Source organism: Fundulus heteroclitus, chromosome 8, assembly GCF_011125445.2.
Source record: "Fundulus heteroclitus isolate FHET01 chromosome 8, MU-UCD_Fhet_4.1, whole genome shotgun sequence".
Lineage (NCBI taxonomy): Eukaryota > Metazoa > Chordata > Actinopteri > Cyprinodontiformes > Fundulidae > Fundulus > Fundulus heteroclitus.
The window spans coordinates 17864189-17884753 of NC_046368.1; the positions used below are offsets into that span (position 1 = coordinate 17864189).

The 20565-nt window shown below is 42.6% G+C and overlaps 1 protein-coding gene across 2 annotated transcripts in view; it reads left to right on the top strand.

Moving 5' to 3' along the window:
• The window catches only part of LOC105930676 (nucleus accumbens-associated protein 2), a 46709-nt gene that overhangs the window by 17397 nt on the left and 8747 nt on the right, over positions 1 to 20565 (top strand). Inside the window, exons 1-4 of one of the 2 annotated variants that reach the window (XM_012869001.3) lie at positions 12612 to 12972; positions 14139 to 14313; positions 14405 to 15175; positions 18798 to 18974. In XM_012869001.3, the coding sequence (XP_012724455.2) occupies positions 14202 to 14313; positions 14405 to 15175; positions 18798 to 18974 (1060 nt within the window). In that variant the 5' untranslated portion in view covers positions 12612 to 12972; positions 14139 to 14201. Of the gene's footprint in view, positions 1 to 12611; positions 12973 to 14138; positions 14314 to 14404; positions 15176 to 18797; positions 18975 to 20565 lie in introns of those variants that run through there. The other variant, XM_012869000.3, reaches the window with a different exon arrangement.

Genomic DNA, 20565 nt, shown 5'->3' on the forward strand with positions numbered 1-20565 from the left:
AGCAATAAATTCAGGTGTAGTTCCTTTAAAGAGCAAAGCTAAGTTATTTGTGGGCAATACATATCTGTTCAAAGAGGTTCCTCAGAAACGCATCCTTTAAAGAAGATTTTCATCCAAACAAAAAAACAATTATCCAAAAGGTTAGCGTGACTATGCAAGGCCTGTAAAGTACGGCCAAGCTTGCAAGTTCCAGAGTTGTCATTGTTTTCAGTTTACTCTTCATTTGATCACAATTTCCAGACAGTTAATAAATTGGGGAAAATCTATCAAGTTACAAAACAGACAGAGGTAGGAGAAAGACATCTTCTTGAGCCATTTCTAATTCATACTTTGCTGGCACATAATTACATGTGCTGGCAAAAGTGAAACATAATTTCATCATTTTATGTCTGCCAGCGTGAAATTATGTCCCTGAGGCTCATTGAAAATATTTATACGGTATATATTTGACACCTAACCGTCACATGGCAGCTGTGAGCCTGCCAACAGCTTATTTTTTTTCATTAGGAAAAAAAAAAAGAAGCTGCCTCAAAAGAAGAAATATCACATGGCAGTCATGACTTGGTATATTGTGTCCTTTTAATCCATGTGTATAAATCTGCAACTGGTGCTGCTCCACATTCACTCGTTTATTCTCTGGCTGGTGGGTTTTCTCTTCCCTACTTTGTCTTCATGTACTGCTTACGTATTGGCTTCCCTTTGAGCCGTAACTTTAGGGAGTTTTTGGTCTTGTGTCAATGGTGGTTCAAAATATCTCGGTTCGATGTGTTACTACAAACTGGAACAACCCGCAGGCCACTCGTGGTGCTGCAATATGTGTTCGATATTACAAAAAAACAAAAACAAAACAAAAAAAAACCTTCAAGACCTACCTGTCGTTCTCACCTCACCTTATTTTTGCGTTTTCTTAATTATTGGTCATCTACAAAATGTCGCTCCAAATAAAAATGGATGTTCCACGGTACCACTGATCTGTTACCCAGCAGGCATTTCACTGACCTTAAACGTTGCTGAAAATAAATGTCGGTTTTAAGAAAAAAACATTAATTCAGCGTCCAAAATCAAAGTTGAAAACCAAACACGTCGAACGGTGTCGTTAACGCACCACTGATTCAGCTTTGCAATAGTAACCATTTTTTAAGTTGTTCGTCTAATCGCAGAAATGACATTTCGACGTTGATCGGACTTGCAAAATCGAAACAAAACTCGACGGCTATCCAACGCAACTACCTGTGTTGATTCAACGATGACTCGACCTCGGCTGGGTTTCCCCAGAAGTCGGTGGCAAATAAAACTTCAACTGCTTTCTTTTTGCTCGTTTCTTGCCATCAGATGAGTTTCTCGGCTCTTTTTTTTTTTTAAGATTTATACTATTGTGTGACTCTGCCTCATTTCCCTGTTCTTTCCCTACTCTGTTTTCACTGTGACTGTGATGTGTCAGCTTCTCTTTTCTTGTTTCCCATTAACATCCCACACTCCCACTACCTCTTTCTCTCCATCTCCTTGTGTTCTGACTTTGCCTCTCTACGAGTCACCTTGTCTCTTCTCTCATTAAAGACCGCTCTCATGTACCTTTCAACCCGTCTCCCTCTTCGCTGTCGCTTTGTTCAACTTTCTCCTGTGTGCCCCGTGGGCTGTCATGGATGTTCAAGCGTATTTGGGTCGATGTCTAAGTGTCTGCCGTCGCTCAGCCGAGCATGCACTCAAGTTTGGTCCGACGTAGCGACCGCTAAATTGATTTTGTCCTAATGAAAGCCGAGTGGTGGCAGTCATCAGGAGTGTTTTTGCCTATAGAGGATCACTGAAAGTCTGAAAGCTTTCACTTTGCGTTTTTAGAAAATTATTAGTAATATTTGTCTTATTTGAACTGTAACAAAATGCTCATTGGATTCAGAGATTTTCAGCCGCAGCTTTGTTTCTTTTTTTTTTTGCAAATTCCCAGTTTTTGATCCGTCTCTGCTTATAAAAATCGTTCCATGAAAATATCTTTCCTGCTTTCATGTGGTTTGTAGATTTTACTGCCTTTTAGCGGACACTTTTCTTTTTCCTTCTTTTTAATCAGCTAAAAACAATTGATTTCCTTGGGCAACACATGAGAGATTGAATAACTGAAAAAATAGTGATGGTTTGAATCAATGCCCATCTCAACAATCTGTCGAGGAGAACATTTGACAGCTCTAAAAGTGCATTTTGGTTCACATTTTTCTCTTGCATCCATGTTCTTTTCTTGACCCCGTGAACTTTGAGTTTGCTTTGGTCTGCATTCTATTTCTTTGGGTTAAGTTATTCTTTTGTTTTTGATGTTTTGCTTTGTTTACTAGTGTTCTTTTGCGTTTTAGTCGACCTTCTGGTCAGCCCGTGTTTATCAGATAATCTCCTGTGACTTTCTGCATTGTTTTCATGCATCTGTGTTCTCTATCTAGATTCTCTCAGCCCCTTAGGCTCGCACCCTTCTTAGCTGTCTTTTCCCCCCTGTTGATTAGACTCACCTGGTCCTGGTTTCTACTAATCAAATCCTCTGGATGTTTTAAGACGGACTATTTGCTCCGTGCCTTGCGGGATCCTCTGCTGCTCATTCATACTCTTAAGAATTGCTTCATGTTTTGGGTATCTGGAAGCTCTGGACTTTGTTATTTCATTAAAAAGCATGTCATTGAACATAAGATTGTCCCAGTCTTACTCACAATAAATACAAAACCATCACGTTTAATGTTTGCGCAACGTGCCAGACAGGAGACCGGAAAATTCAGGCAGACGAGGAGAGCGTTTTAACAGATTTATTTTTAAAGAATAAACTGGTGGGAGACAAAGAAACGTCCAGAGGCGCAAGCAGTAACCACTGGAAAAGCAGAGCACAGGTTAGTGGCTGCCGAAGAGTCTAAGGTTATAAAGTCAGAATCCAGGCAGGGTCCAGGGTTCTGTTAAGTGGACCTCAGTTCCTCGGGTAAGCCGGCAAGCATCGTTGGAGTTAGTGATGACTTTGCTGACTTTAAGCGCTGGGCATGTGTTTGGCAGAATGGCCGAAGCCTGATCGGGATCCAGGGGACAGGCAAGGGTCATGCACGGGTAATCGGAGCAGGGTAGACAAATCCAAGGGTTAGGCGAGGTTCATTGGTTGTGGCACAGAAAAGAAGTTGAGGTCCAGAGATCAGCAACTTGGTAGAGGTCGTACAAGGCAAGGCAGGGCAACGAAATCCAGGAGATGTGATCGAGGTTGCAAAGGTTCCCGTGGAAGTTCCCCTCCAGTTTTCGTGCTCAAACAAACCTTTTAAAACGCTGGCTGAAATTTGCTGTCAGCACGTTGTCTGGTAAGGTAGGTTTATGCCACTGTTATTATGAAATCTTTATATCAAGGCTTTGTGCTTTACCCTTTGCACTCTGTATTGGTGGTGGCAAGAGATCTTAAATTGTGAAACATGTCACGGTATTTCTCATCAAAGTGAAATTTGCCTCACAATGTGCTATCCAGTTTTTTGGAAGAATGTGTTCTTCTGGTGAGGTTAAGTGTAAGCTATTCTTATGAGCCTTGGATGTGATAGTGAGTGCTTTATGGTTTCACCCTATGTTTGAGACTCCTCCTAGTCCACAACATCTTTCGTTGTTCGTGCGGCAGTATTTTGGATACCCAGTAGAAGAGAGAAATGATGACAGGAAGAGAAGGTATTACAGATGAGTTGTAAGCCCAGAGAATACTGCAACCGGCAAACTGTTAACCCCTGACACCCAGAAGGCTTTTATGAGCAGTCATCCAGCTGCTGCAGGGGAGCAAAGGGCCTCAGCATCTGTTTGTCCGCAGCCCTACCGTGTAAGGCTGTGTTAAGATAAAAATAGCTCAGTTTTTACCAAAGCATCTTTTTTTCCTTAATTCAATCAAAATATCAACTACGTAGTTTGACCACGCTAGTTTTTAATTAGCCAGGACTGCATTTAAGCAGTTCGAATCCAAATTTATAGTTGAAGATCTAAAATGCTTGGACTGATCAAACCAGACCTGGATATTTCAACTCCAATTTGAGATTCCTGAAATTTTAATTTTTGTGAAAACACAATAAGGGAGCATCAAAAATTATTGAAACTGTATTGAAATATCCTACACTGATTGCAGATTGTGATTTGTAATACCATTTCTCTATATGAGGAATGTAAAAATGGATGTGCTTAGTTTGTATGCTTAAGGTCTCATTTCCTCAGAGAGATCTGTTTTATATAAAACCATTGTTTTATATAAACCTCCCCGTAGTTTTAAATCATAGGAATCAGGCTTTGACTCAAAATGTCCTTTTTCTGTGCTTGCAAAAGTCACCAAGGTGTTTTTTTTTTTTATCAGAAGAGGCTGCAGCTTTTCAGCACCAGTGCTTGACTGACCTACTTCAATAGGAAACCACAGAAGTCTGCAACACATGTTTAATGGATCTTTGATTAGTTTTACTCACCAAATCTTTCACTTTCATGCCAAGTAGTTCCCTTGCTGCTTCAGTGTGGTTGGAAAACGCCCAGTTAATGCTTGTTTGCAGTCATTTTCTGGAGGTGTCTGGAGGTTTTAAGCTTCACGTAACCGAGAAGAACACGGTTGCCTGGTAGGTTTATCAGTCATGGATATCAGGGTTCTGATAACCATATTTACTCAAGCATTCTAATCTGGTGGCAATTTGTCTGGTTAAATCTTCTTGCCATCTCATTGAACTGTTCCGTTGTTGCTTGAGGTTTGCTACTGGTGTTGAAATATTAAACAAGTGAAGGTATCACTCCTGTGAAAGGCCTTTATGAATTGCATTTTATCATATATACCATATTTTGTTCTCACCGGGTTTTATTTTGGTTATCTATGAGCATGAAAACATATTTGCATATAGGCCTAAAACGATTATAGTTTGGCTAAGGCCCAAAAACCTATTAGGTAAGACTCTGGAAAGGATGACGGTTTGGTTTAGGCTGAACGTATTAAAGATTTATGGCATATTAACATGTTTGTTAAAAGCTAGACACATTTTTCGCATAGGTTACAATTGAAATACTTACTATAGATCTTAAAAACAAAGCTTTTAAAATCCTGAGTTCTCAAGAATATTTTCTATGCAATGTTTTTAACCTGCAGTGTTCTTGAAGATGTCTTCTGTAATGAGCTGTTAAAGCTGCAGTACATCTTCCTATAATTAGTGAATATGATCAAATTGTAAAATTGAACAAAAGAAGCAGTTATTAGATAATAACTGCATGTAATATAATTTAATATAATTAAATTGACTTTCACTTTTTCTCCTGCAACCTGATGACTTGGCATTCTCCTTTAAGATTTTTTTTTTTCTAGAGAGCAGAATTCATTATTGAAGTAATTATGGCAAGTTGTCCACATCCTGAATCACTCTACCACCTCCATGTCTGACTGGAGGCATGGCGTTATATTTTTTTAAATAGCGCCTGTTTTACAGCAGATGTTATGGAATGGATTCCATTCTAAAAAGTTCAGTTTTTGCCTTATCAGCCCACAGAATGTTTTTTTCCAAAAGGGTCGGCGATCATTGGGATGTTTTCTGTCAAATTTAGACAGGCCTTTATGTTCTTTTGGCCATCGGCGGTTTACAGCATGAAACCGCCCCTTGTTTGCAATTTTTGTCCGGGCGCTTTTCCTTCTGCTGGATCACACAAACTGACCTTGATTGAAGCAAGTGAGGTCTGCTGTGCTTTGGATGTTGTTCTGGGATATTTTCTAACCTCCTGGCTGAATTGTCGATTTTGCTTTTGGAGTAATTCTGGCCTCTTCTGGGAAGGTTCTCTTATTTTTCCATATTTTTTCCTTTTGTGGATGATGGCTGTCTCTGTGGTTTCCTGGAGACAAAAAGCCTTAAAATGACTTTAGAATTATGCCTTTTCTGACTAACAAATATTAATGACTTTGTTTATTTTCTGTTCTTGAATTTTCTTAGATCTGCGTATGAAGTATTTGCAATTTGAGATCAGACAGGTTTTATTCAAGGCATATTATTCAACTTGGTTCTAGGGGCCATGCAATAATCAGGCATGGTTGTGGCTAGTAAAGAAAAAAAAAAGTCACAATTGATTAATGATTTAGCAAGGGGGGGGGGGTCAATCATTTTAATATTTTCAGAAAGGGTCAGGGTGGTTTGGATATTTTTTTCCTTTAAAAGGCAAAATCATGATTTGGCAACTGCTTTTTGTATTTACGAAGGCTATTTGCTAGCATTGTGTGTCAAATATAAGTAAGCATCGTTGTTGCAGTTTGGACTATTGAAAACCAATCAAATCATCTTTATTTATGGGGTAGAGGAAATGGAGGCTCACCTAGTTACTATACCACAGCATTTAAAGTATAACCCTACAGTCTAACTGTATGGTCCAGACTAAACAAGGATAACTCTGTATAACTGAGATTAGAGTCTATTCGGCCATGGATTAAATCAGGGCAGGAAAACAAGAATGTATTAGTGAGATAATTGCAGTAATTCAAAACTCTTGCAAACACTGTTTTTGCTTCTTCAAAGTGAATGTGCAGTCATATTGTGACCATCCTGCTGTCTCAGACAGCATTCTTCCTTGGGTTTAAACTGAAAGTCAATCGTTTTATTTATTTATTTTTTTTGTTGTTTTGTTCTCCTCAGACACAAGATAAGCCCACATCGTCAGTGCATATAATTGGTGCATATTGAGTGAAAGTGGAGAGATAGCAGACAATGTTCAGCCCACAACAAATCATTTCATAGTTGTCTCTTTGTTACGTAACTGCATGAATCATAGGAATTTATTTTTCTTTTTTCTAAGAAAAAGATGTCTTTTTTTTTTTGTTTTTTTGTCTTTAACCCAGCTATGTGGAGACTACTTTCCCCAGCAGGGTCTTCAGACAGTTACACTATAAGCAATGGCAAGAAGCCTCTCTCTCTCTCTGTCTCTCTCTCTGTCTCTCTCTCGCTCTCTCCCTCCTGACATCCCATAATACTCAGGCAGACGCCCGCTCGTTCCCGATTGGTAGAACTGTTGCCAGGGAGCGTTGCCGTCTCAACGTGGATAGAATCTGTTGTCTGGTACACTTTAGACATGAGAACAACTGCAGGATCTGAATATTTATAACGAGGGGACTGTTCATATTGAGATTGTATAGAGGCAACATAAGCAAGAGCAGGAGGCTGTGCTGTTGTTCTGGCTCACAGCAAACTTTTCACTCGGTTTGCCCTTTGCATCCATTCTTTCGCTTGAAGTGAGACAGTAATATATATGGGGCTACTTTTGTGTCACTTTATTAGTTATATTGCTGGTTGGGGTTACGTTTTTGCTTGTATCATTGCGTGAAATCCACTTTACTTTAAGATTTAACTCACTTGAATTATTCCAAACGGCCCGAAAGGACTCTAACTTGAGTGAGTTTGTGCTTAACCCTTACCCTATTGTCATTTACGCAGCAACAGTGGAACCGGTAATTGAAATCTGCAAGTGTATGAGTGATCGTGCATGTGTTCGTATGCCATCTGGAGGATCCTCTCGTGTCTGTTCAGATAAGGCTGGACCTGCTGCTACGCTTAATAACACCGTGCGTAGGTATGAGTCCTTGATTTAAAAATGGATGCAACACATTTTGAAGAAAGCAGACAAAACACAATCATGATAGCATTCCCCTCTCATACTGCAACTAAAGCGAAATAAGAAAAATGTCCGCAAGTGCAGAAAGCCAGAAGTCAGAGTCGGGCATATAATGATGATTGTAAAAACAGGCTTTGGTGTGCGAGAAAGTTTGAGACGGAAAGGCAAACTCTGGCAGCGAAAATGGGGGCACCAGTTTTCGAGTGAGTGCTGTCCGAGCTGCCTGTTGTTGATGTATGTATGTATGTATGTATGTATGTATGTATGTATGTATGTATGTATGTATTTATGTATGCATGCATGCATGTATGTATGTATGTATGTATGTATGTATGTATGCATGCATGTATGTATGTATGTATGTATGCATGTATTATGTATGTATGTATGTATGTATGTATGTATGCATGCATGTATTTATGTATGTATGTATGTATGTATGTATGTATGTATGTATGTATGTATGTACTTGCAGCTGACTGAAAACATTTTTGGTCATTTTACTGGAAAAATGAGGACTTTGATGCAAAGTAAACAACCTTTTTTTGGCGCTCGCTCTTTTTTTCTGGGCTAAGGGTTTAGGACTAAGGTGTCAATGAGGTTTAGATTGAGGTTAGGTAAAAAGCGGTAAAGGTACGGGTGAGTTTTAGGGCCAGGGTAAGGCGATAGAAAGGGTTGAAAATGAATGGAATTCAAGGCCCGGTCCTCGCTTTGTATTTTGTGAGTGTGTATAAATTGTTTTTTTTTTTTACCAGGATTGTACAAGGTCTGTATTTAATACAAGCAACGGTAGGTTGGAATTTGCATGTGGATATTTGTGTGTGCAAATGTGCACCTTAGTATTTTCTTTTGCACATGCTCCTGTATATTGCATCTGTCCCCTGTTTCAAATTCATTTATGCATACATTTACATAAATATGCAGCTATGTCTGTGTATATGTGCTATGTGGCACTCCACTGTCCTGTCTGCCTGACTCAACATATTCTCCGCTCACTCTCCTTTGCTCTTTCTCTCTCTCTCTCTCCACCCTCCCTCTTCCTCTTTTCCCTCTCTGCCCCAACCTCCCCCCCCCCCACCCCACAGCCCATTCCCTCCCTCCATCCCGTCCTTCCCGCTCTGCCTGGCTGGCACGTACATGCATGTCTGTAGACTCTGTACTGTGCTTGCTGCCGTGGCACGCGCCAACCTCACTGCAATGCAGCCCTGTGTGCATTAATTGGCAGAGAGAGACAGTGGGTATGTGGTATGCAGGATGGGAAGGGTAGGAAAAAAAAAACTAAGAGGGCTGGGGGTCGGGTGGTGGTGGGGAGGGGGGGTTATGGAGCTAGAGGCAACGTAAGGACACAATAGTAACAAAAACCAATGGACAGACGGGCGGACAAGCAGTCTGGCAGAAGGCCAGTGGGACGGACACACAGACAAACAGAATGTGTATTGCTGAGTGTGCATGGGGAGATTACCTGACTGTGTATATGTGGGTTTGTGTGCGAAGTGTGTGCGAGCAGGGGACCGAGTTTATGTCTGTTTGCATTAGCGTGTTTGCGGATGTGTTTCTCCGGCGTTTTTCACAGAGCTTTTTTTGTGCCCGCTCACTCATGTGTGCCTATATGTGGCGTGCAGATATCGCACACTGCTGTGGGGAAGCTCTTCCAAACAAACTCACTGACTCACCCTGCTGTAGTCAACCTTCAGTGATGTCTTCACTTTCATGTTTCCGCTGCAGCCGAGGAGCAAAAGTTTGCTCCGTTTAAACTTTCTCCACCTGAGGTTACTATGGCGGGGAGTGAGATGAGTCCTGACACTTTCAGGGAATGCGCTCAGATGTAGAAGTGCCCGGTGCTGTTTGTTTGATCCTCTCATAGTCAGAGGTAAAAGGAGGAAAGAGAATTGGAAGATTGAGATTGTTCCCATGTCCTAAAAGGGCATGAGAGCTGTTTCCATCACGCTTCTCAGTTTTTAAGCTAGCAGCCCATTTTTGGTGTACAGTGCCTTGCAAACATATTCGTACACCATGAACTGTTTTCATATTTTGCTATTTACAAGTATTTTGTTTAATGGTGCATCACAAACCGTAACTATGGGTTATTGTGAATTGAAATTATATTATTGCTAGTTATACCTGTTTTAAAAAAAATAAGAAAAATCTGAAAAGTGGAGGACGTGTTGTAGTGCTGCAGGCCTACAAATACTAGCCTCGTGAGACCATCCTGATCTCGCGAGCTTTCAAGGTTTCACTCGCAGATCAGTCTGGCTACTTTCGGTTAAAGAAAATTTGGAGCCGTTCACCAAACGAACGTCCAATCAGCGTTGGCTTTGAGGCGGATTGAGGTGTGACGCAACGAGAAGCGCGACAGTTCAGTCTAAAGAACATGGCGGCTTCAGCCGATGAAACTAGCGTTAGCGTGGCTATAGAGCAAGTTTTATCGGAATTACAGAGTATTTCTCTGCTGAGCTAACGAGCCTTTACCTGCAGCAAGAGTAGCTTGGCTTGTGGTTGTGTTTTCGTCGTTGCTCTGTTACGAGTGACGACAAAGCATGTTGACGAGTACATCATATGCTTCGTTGATCTGATTGGTTTATTTGGCCCGTCTATCACCAACATAGGCCAATCAGCTAACCAGTATTTTCGCCCCTTCCCAAAATTACTTCAACGGAAGGTTTCCAGATGGATATGCGAAGCAAATCTATCTTTTTCCAGCATGGACAGCAACGCTGGTCGGATTTGAATGGAAGTTGGAGGGATAGAATATAAGAAAATGCTGGAAATAAAGCTGTCAGAGAGAACTAAAGCATTGATACTGGGAATGAAGGAGAACATTGGACCAGGTTGACCTTCGACATGCAGCTAGTCTTGATGTAACATTGGCTAAGTCAAAGTCCAGACTTGACCATAAGGACTGAGGCAGTGGTTCTGTGATGAGGGGTGACGATAGGACGGGGGGAGAGACTGATGGAAGGATTGGGGCCTTCTACTGCAGTGATGCAAGTGTTTCTCCAGGCTGTCGTGCTCAAGACAGAGCTGGGCATTAAAGGGAAGCTCGGGCAGAGTCAGCCTATGTTCAGACTTTCACCTACGGTCATGAGATATGGATCATAGCCCACAGAATGAGATCTCTGAGACAAGTGTCTGACGTGAGCTTCCTCTCAAGTGTGGTCAGGCCTTAGCGGCAAGTTGACGAGCTTGGTCTTCTAGAGGGAACTTGGTGTAGAGCCACTGCTCCTCCGCTTCAAAAGGAACGCGTTGAGGTAGCTAGTATATTTTATCTGGATACCTGCTGAACATGTCCCCGTGGAGGTATTCCGGTATTCTCCTGGGAGGAGATCCAGGGACCGAGATTGCGCTGGAGGGACTACACGTATATCCCTTATCAGGCCTGGAAGCGCATTGGGATCCCAAAGGATGAGCTGGGAAGGTGCCATCGGGGAAAGCGATGCCTGGGTTACCTAAGTCACCCAATCTCAGATAAGCAGAAGACAATGGACGGATGGATATTTGGCAAGACCTGAAAGGTGTTTTTCACAGAACCTCTCCGTGAAAATCTGGCTAAGCTGGACCTGTTTGTTTGCTTAGAAGCTTAGCAAAAACATTTCAGTCTCGAGATGTGTAAAGCTGATTGAGACACAGCCCTAACGCCTCGCAGCTGTAATTGCAGTGAAAGGTGGTTCCACTAAGTAATGACACGGTGGAGCTAAAAGATAAAGATGACTTGTCCTCATCCTTTTACTTCACAATTATGAAGTAGTTTATGTATACCCATGTAAACGACACACAGCACTTTATAGTTGTATTGTGAAAAGAAAATTGAAGTTGTAGGGGTGTGAATACTTTTGCAAGGCAATGTGTGTCTACACAAACACAATAATATATTTCTTAGTTATCCAACACAGCACTTTAGCATTTTTTTTTTCTTAACCTCCCACACAGATCTTTGTGTTATGCATCCTTTCTGGGAGCTGCTGCGCTTCTTGTAGCCGTTGTCCTGTCACAGGCGCAACATCCGTCTCCTCTCTCATCCACGTCAAGCATCATCTATGGAGGACCCTTTTTATTTTTTCCTGGGCTGGTGGAAAAAAAGAAAGAAAAAAAAAAGGATCAGGAGAAGCAGCCGAGAAATGCCACCTAAATAAGTGGAGCTACCAAAGCGGAGGTGTAAATTAATCATTTAATTTATCAATTCATGTGCAAAATAGGGCTCGTGTGGAAACAGTGCTTTGCTCTGGTTGTGTGTGGGTGTTTTGGCAAAAAAGATGTCCTGGCATGATTCAGAGAACATACACGACACTTGCTGAAAAGTAAAAAAAAAAAAAAAAACCTCTCTCTCACTCTCTCTCTTCTTTTTTTTTTTTTTTTTTGTACCCTGCTATTGTCTCAAAAAGTGGAAAACACCTCTCTGCAAACTTCTCAAGCCTTCCAGTTTAGTAACGCCTGGCCGTGCGAGGGGAATGATGCATTCTCTCCAGACTTGCGTCAAACCGGCATTTCAAAAGTTTCGCTATTCCGTGTCTAATTAATTAACGGCGCGCACGACCTCTGCAGGCTTCTCTCATTTCTCTTTTGTCTGAGTCATTCCCCTCCCCTTCTCTTCTCCGTCGCGCACCGTATAGACATCCGTGTCGAAGGGGCATGTGGCAGAAGTTGCTTCGATCTAATTGTCTTTCCCCGCTCGTATTGTCCTCGGATGACTTTCTCTCTGTCTCAACTCTCCTCTCCTCTCCCCTCCCTCGGACTTTCTCTCTGCCTAGTCGCTGTCTCCGTCTGTAACTGTAGCCTGTGTTTTTCTCTCCCTCCCACTCTCTGCGACGTATAGATACTGCATTGATCAGACACACGCGCGCAGACACATGCACACACACTCGCCGACCCAGCCTCCCACTCCTTTCATCATTGATTCGCCCTGCTCTTCTCTCCCTCTCTCTCTCCCTTTCTCTATCTATCTCCCCTACATTCTCTTGCTCCCCTCTTCTCTCTGTACAGCAGCACTTGTTGAATTCAGCCCTCAGAGAGTAGAAAGCAGAGAGAGAGAGAGAGAGAGAGAGAGAGAGAGATGATGATAAGGAGGTATTGAGACAAGGCTCGAGCAGACCGTGAGCAGAGGGAATGGGGACTTGGAGGATATAGAGATAGGAGGCAGGAAGAGGGAAATGTCAGAGAAGCTTCTCTGAGACAGCCACTTTAAGGTGAAAGCGGGAGCTGGCCGGACGGAGAGGGGAAACATCAGAGTGCTGTCCTCTCTGTCTCTTAACTACTCCTCATCTGTCCCTGCTCCCGGCGGTGCTTAAAGCAGAGGACTGAGAGCAGTCTGGGCTAACAGTGAGCAGAATGTCTGCGCCTTAGCAGCAGGGGTGGGTGGGGGGAAAGTTATGTGCCGGTTTCCTCCAGGTGAGTGCTTTAGGTGCCAGGTTACACAGTAATTTCCCTATGCAGCCCTGCACCGGCTGCGCCTGTGTGCCTGTGCATGCATGCACACTTTTTATGTAAGTGAGGCAGAGTGCATGTGTGTCTGTATGGAGTTGGTGAAGTGGGAGAGAGTGAGTGAGAGAGGCTTTGTGTATGTCTGTGTGTGTGTGTGTTTGTGTGTTAAAGAGGCGGTGACATTTTTTTTTTTTTTTCAGTTTGTATTCCTGGAAACTGCTCTGCAGCATTGCTCAATAATGAAACTACTGCTTAAATGTATGTGTGTGTGTGTGTGTGTGTGTGTGTGCGCGCGCGGGTAGGTGGAGAGACGAAGACAATGATACCAGGTTCATGGAAGTGATGAAGGTGCAGGTATTCCTGGAGAATGTGCGGCGGAAGAATTCAAGGAACTGTCAAGAGTTTATGTGGAAAAAAAAAAAAAAAAATGAAATAAAAAAAAATAATCGGTCCATCCGAAGCCTAGAAAGAGAGCAAATGCTGACAAAGGTGTAGCGTCAGCAAAACGACGGAGAATCTATGAACTCTGACATGAAAAACTGTCGGTGCTCAGTGGGTTTTGTTGCTGAGTGGGGAGGGGGGGGGGGAGAAAAAAAAAGTTATTGTCAAGGCTATCTTCCCGGCCATCAAAGTCCAAAGCTGCAGGAAAACTGCTGTTCATGCATGACAACTAATACGTGGAATCGGCCTCAGGTTTCCGGGAACTAAAAGTCATGTCAAACAACATAGCCTGAAGTGGTTTCACAACATTTCTCATACAGTAGGCATGGCGTTGTGTGTGTGTGTGTGTGTGTGTCCTGTGGAGTAACTGGAGTAAGGCTCCTCCTTCCTCTCTCCTGTCTCAATCTCTCACCCACTGTCTTCGCATATCCATCTTTCTTTCACACTCCTCTCACTTCTCCCTCAACTGTATTCGTTTTCTCACTTAATTCCATCTCAGCGTTCAGTCTTTGCCTCCTCCTCTCAGTTGTCGCTCCTTGCATCTCCTCTCTCTCACTCTCTCTGTCTCCCTCTGGCAAATCTATTCATATTTCTCACTTTTTTTTTTTTTTACTTCTTTTTTTTTTTTTTTTTTTTTTGGTAAGAGATGTCCTCCATACATTTTTTTTGTTTTGCTTTTTTGGATTTTACAGATGTCTCTCTTGGTGGAAGAGTGAAAATCTGAGAGCCCATCTTCCTCTCCCCCTTCGGTCAACATGTCCCAGCTGCTCCATGTGGAGATCCCGAATTTTGGAGCCACGGTCCTGGGCTCCCTCAACGAGCAGCGGCTGCTGGGACATCACTGTGATGTATCCATACTCGTAAAAGGTGAGTTTTTTTTCTATTTTTCTTTTTCCTTGGGGTGATTTACTACATTTTGCACAAATGCTTTTTTACCTTCTCTCTTTGTCTGGGCTAGGTCAAGCTTTTAAAGCCCACCGGGCTGTTCTGGCAGCCAGCAGCCTCTACTTTCGTGACCTCTTCAGCAGTTCGACCAAGTCCCAGTTTGAGCTGCCTTCCTCCGTCACACCTGCTTGCTTTGAGCAGATCCTCACGTTCTGCTACACGGGGAAGCTAACAATGGCGGCGAGCGAACAGCTGGTTGTCATGTACACAGCTGGCTACCTCCAGATTCAGCACATAGTTGAAAGAGGCATGGACCTAATGTTCAAGGCGAACTCACCTCACTGCGACTCGCAAACGGCCGGCTCCTTGGAGGAGACGGGATCGGAGCCGCAGAGTCCTCTTAATAATGGCGTGGGCCTGTCGATGGCCAGCGCTCTGGGAACTCAGAGCTGGTCTACGTCGTCCCTAGTCTTACCGCAGCGGAAGATTAAATTGGAAGTGGGAGACCCGACGCCGATTTCCACACCCTCGTCGCAAACCAAGATCTCAACCTCAGAGCTGGGGAGTCGGCTGGTCAGGGCCTTCTACACAGCAGCCGGCGGGCCTCCTATTCCTGGTATGCCTACTTTCCATCTTCAGGGAACCGCCGGAGGTGGGGCAGGGGGTGGGGCAGGCGGAGGAACAGGTGCCGAGCGGTCCAGCCCAGGAGAGTCCAGCCTCCCCACCACAGACAGCCCCACGTCCTACCAGAACGATGACGAGGAGTTCGAGGAAGAGCCATATGACGGGATCACGGAGGAGACGTACAGTCAGATCTACGGACGTTCAGCTAACCCCTATGGGAGTGAGTACCACAGTATATTCAACCAAGTCTCGCTCTGCTTGCTTTTCACAAAAATTGACTATGTTTTTTATAAAAGGCGCACTGATAAAATAAATTTGGGATTGAATTCCAATTTGTAAAGCACAACCTTTCTATGTTCTTGTCAAGAACTCTTAGGTTACAGTAAAGTAATTTTTCCTACTTTTTGCACAAGTTGAAAGTTAACTGTCCATACTTGAAGGTGTTTATAATAAAAAAAAAAAAAAAAAAAAAGGTTTCTCAGAAACAGCCCAGTTACAGACCGGTTTCTCTCTGCATCGAAAATCTACAAATACAGAGAAATCCTGCAGAAAATGGGGCAGCGCCATCTGTACGAATGAGCCCAGTTAGCATTACTAATTATAAACTGTATCTTGTTTGCGTTCCCCTGTAGATTTCGTAGACCCATTATCTGCAGGGAGAGCTGGCCTAGTGGTCAGAGCAGGATGCGTGCGTCCTGAAAAGAGCCCGAGTTCCCCGTTTCAAATCCCACAGACTACCACTCTGGGTCCCTGAGCAAGATCCTTAGTCCCAGGATGCTCCTAGTGGCCGCCCATCGCTCCCTACAATGACAAATTATTATTAATATTATTATTATTATTATTATTATTATTATCTTAACTGTGGGATTTCCAAAAGACCATCCGTTCCTAAACCAGCATGTTCCTCAACCGAATCGAACCCTTCAAAAGGGATAAAGCAGAGCAACTTTTCTATGAAATGTTCAGCCTCTTGTTTCGCTGAAGTCTCAGACCTGTTTTTAAAAGCCAGTAGCTTAGACGAATAGCTGAGATGCCTTCAAAGAAAACACCTTTTTACTTCCAAGAAGCTTCTTCCACCTTTTATGCTTGCGTTTTTTTTAGTTTTAAGCACATCATTCATGCTAAAATATTTGAGTGTTTTTCCTGCAGTAACAACTTCCACACCAAAGAGTGTCGTCTTCAGCATGAACAGATGGGACATAGGTATGGAGCATTCGCTGGTCGGGAAAACAAATCAGGCTTCTTAACTTTCTGATGGCTTATCAGGGCCAGTTCTGTGTAAAATTTGTCTGATTTCAGTCAATTTCTTGGTGCAAGAGCTCCATAACACTCTGAATTGAAATTTGATGAGTTTTATATTGCAGTTCTGAATAAGCAAATTTATTCCTCCGCTGCCTTTGGCTAATGTAGGATATTCATTCGATATGGGATTAATCTAACTTAACCAATCGGATAAGACCCAAAAAATGACTTGCAAAACATAATTGTAGGGATTCTCCAGATGCTTTAGAAGAAAGATCCACATTTGTGTCATCCCAGTTACATTATTGAGTCTTTCATAAATGATGTATCCTGCACAAGCAAGATGCTGCGCCTGCAGAGACTGTGTGGGTTCTCCTGTTTTAAAGACAGCCTTATGGAGTTAGGATCGGAGTGCACGGAGACCAAAAACACAGTCCTTATCACAGCCACAGCAGCTGGCCTTTGCATCACTTTTAATGACCCTCCCCCCACCACCACCACCAAACACACACACACACAGACAATAGTTTCACACTGATGCGGACGTCCCTATCCATGCAGGCATCCCACATATTTAGTTGTGTTTGCATTTACGAACAGGAAGCGGTTCTGTGAGATACTCACAGACATGGCATACGCACGCTCTTCCCATCGGTCCTTTTCTTCACTTTCAAACTGAAAGTCTTAACACGGGGTTTGTTAAACTCTAGAGTTTCAGTAATTCATGAAATCAACTCTATCTGCAATCAGGCAGAGCACCACAGGGTGACATTGTTAGAAATTTGAGAACCATGCACCTCTTTGTGTGGGTGTGTGTGTGTGTGTGTGTATGTGTGTCTGTGTTCTTGTACTTGCAGCTGAGTGAGAATATTTTTGGCCTATTTTACTTGTAAAGTAAGGACTTATACGTAAAGTGAGGACCTTTTTCTAGTCCTCACTTTTTTTTCCAGTCTCTGGGTTACGTTTAGGACAAAGGTGTCAATTAGGTTTAAGTTAGGGGGTGAAAATGAATGGAAAGTCAATGAAAGCCAAAGCAAGGTCCTCTCTAAGTATTTAAAACAAGGGTTTGTGTGCTATATGTGAAGTAACTTTCACATGTACAAAAAGAAAATCTACTTTTTTTTTTCAGTGTGTGCATGTGTGTTAGAAGTAATGCATTCATCGCTGTTCTCTCTAGTTTGCATTTGTGCCCACATGCCGTCAAAGAGGGTTTTTTTTTTTGGGGTGGAGGAGATCCAACTGTTTTATGGATTTGGACCTCTCCAAATGTCAGGTTACTGATGCAGCATCATGACTTATCTGGGATACGTCTGCAACGCTCTGAAACATTTATGAAACACAATAAACTTGCATCAGATTACCCAGGCTGCCTCACAAACTCAGCTGCAAATCCTTTTATTGTCGATAAGGGAACGGGGAGCGTTGATAAGAATGGGATTTTGCTTTTCGCAACCCATACAGTCCCTTGCAAAAGTATTCCTACCTCTTTTGCCTTTTCCCATTTCGTTATATCACAACCTCAAACTTCTAGCTTGTTGAGATTTTTTAATTTTTTTGCGGTATACCAGGGACCTCCAACTCCAGTCCTTGAGAGCCACTGTCCTGCAACTTGTGAATGCATCCCTGCTCTGAGCACACCTACATTAAATGTCTGAATCATTGCGTCAGCATGACATCCCGTTCTGCTGAGTCACCCGTTTCATTCAGGTGTGTTGTAACAGATGCACAGAAAAGCTACGGGACGGCGGCTATCGAGGAATCCCCGCCATCCAGCACAGGGTTGTGAAGTGGAAGGAAAATGATAAATGATGTTTAGCGGTTATTACATCTCCATACATCTTCTCATCAGCGTCTCTGTCCCCACTAAAGGGAAAACGTCTCACCAGCTGCCACCGTGTTTTAATATGGAGGCAGTGCGTGCAGGCTGATCTGCAGCATTGGTCTTTTACCACACGCAGCATTTTGAATTTAGGCCAAAACGTCCCCTACATTGGTTGTGGCAAACTGCAAACAGGACTTCCTATGACTTTCTTTTGAAGATGGCTTTAATCTTGCTTGTCTACCCTAAAGGCCAGATTTAGCCAAACAATTGTTGTCCCGTTGACAGATCGGAGTCAAAATGTTGCGCATCTTATCCGGCCCATCACTTTAAGGCCACGGACATGTCTGGGTAGACTTGGAGCTGTTTACTCGCTCACATTCTCTAACAAACCTTTCAGCTTTTTAGAAAACGGTTGTATTTTTTACTGAAACTATGTTAGAAGTCGGTGGACTCACATTGTCGTCTGAAGGAGATTCGTTATATTAGATATCATTTAGGGGTATTGAAGTGAATATAACACTATATTGAACAGTATTGAACAATGTATCAGGTTCCTTTCACTTCACACTTATGCACCAGTTTATGCTGATCCACAATAGATAATCCAAATTAAATACACCAAAGTTTGTGGTATGAATAATTTGCAAAGCACTGTAGTCCAGCACGCTGTTGTGACCTAACACCAGCGGTACAGTTATGTTTCTCTTTATGTCTCAGTTTGTTGGTTTTTGTCTCAAAATGTTTTTTTTTTTTTTTTGTTTCCTTTCGATGGGATTAGTCCAGGACAAGCCAGAGATGGCAGCGATGCCTTTGGCCTTGGAGAATCGCAACTGCGTGCTCATCCGCAGGGACCTGGTGGCGCTGCCTGCGAGCCTCATAAGCCAGATTGGCTACCGGTGCCACCCTAAGCTCTACACCGAGGGGGACCCCGGCGAGAAGCTGGAATTGGTCGCTGGTAAGCGAAGCGGACGCACACAAACTTCTTCTGACACACAGTTTAAAAAAAAGAAGTAGACATGGACAGACACCTGTGATAGACTGGCGTCCTGTCCAGGGTGTACCCCGCCTCTTGCCCATCGACAGCTAGAGAAAGGCACCAGCACCCCTCGCGACTCCACAAGGGTTAGATGTATTAGAACTGGGGTGTCAAACATACGGCCCGCGGGCCGGTTTTGGCCTGCCAGACAATTTAGTATGGCCCGGTGGCTAAATGCATTATCATTATTCAACAACGTTTTTTTTTTTTTTTTTTTTCCAGTGTCCTGTCTGGCAATGTGGCAATAAGAATTGTTGTCTTAATGCCAAAAAGAGCTCATCAGATTTGACTTTCACAAGTGGAACAGTACAGCTTTTGCCATAGTGCTCCGCTTGATTTATGAATGTGAATAGTTTTATTATGATTCATGCGGGGAATATCTCAAATGATATGGACACTACAAAGGAAAACTAGGAGAGGAAAGGAAGAACAAGAAGAAAAAAGAAAAGGTGAAAGAAAGAGGAGATAAAAGGAAGAGAATGATAAAACAATTATTGAAAAAAACATGTACTCCGTTTATTTGAAAATCTACAGTTCCTATATTGTCCACGAGGGGCGCTGTGTTTTAATGAGCAGATGGTAGCACTGAGCTTCAGATGTGGAAAATTGATTTTAAATCATTTCTTAATTTTTATCAGTTTGATGTATTTTGTCATGTAGGACAGTGTTTTTAAGTTCCAAAAAATGTTTTTCAACATTGTATAATCACTGTGATCAGTTCTTATGCATAATGCACAAGTAAATGTTTAACTGAGTAAAAGTATTGTTGAAATTACACATACTTTTCTTAAAAACGCTGAGGTTATTCATAATATATTGTGTAAAAATGAAATTCATATAAAAATCAACAACAAGTCCACTTTTATTAGTTCTATTTAATCTTGCAATGAGTTTACTCGTGTGGCCCTCTTGAGATCAGATTAAGCTGTATGCGGCCCCTCAACCAAAATGAGTTTGACACCCCTGTATTAGAAAATGGATGGATGGATGGACAGACAGACACGGATAACGTTAGTTCTGGAAACCATGGCATTTTAATTTAAACTCCAGTACTTTTAATATTCAATTTCACTGATAGTACTCACTCAAACTAATACACCCAGGATGTCGGAGAGATCCTTTACCGCAGATTAGAAACGCAATTTGTGGATCCGACAACAAATCAATCATGACCCAGAGTGTTTACCCCCAGCAAGCCGTCAAAGGTGTTTCTCTGGTCGTTGTCACATTTACTTGTTGTCCATTTTGATTAACTTGAACACTCTTAGAACTAATAGCTGTCATAACTAATTGAAAACATTTTCACTAAAGAGCTGCTCGCCGAAATCAGGAGGCGGTCGCAGAGCGTGGGCAGTTTAGACATCAGATAATTCAGATTGTTTGCAGTGTTGGGTTTAAGTCATGCTGGGGACTTGGTCTGTATGAAAGGAGTAAAACAGAGCTGCAGCACTCTTTTGTGGAGGTTTGAGACTGGCGTATGGACAGCCATCTCTGCAGATATCATCAATCA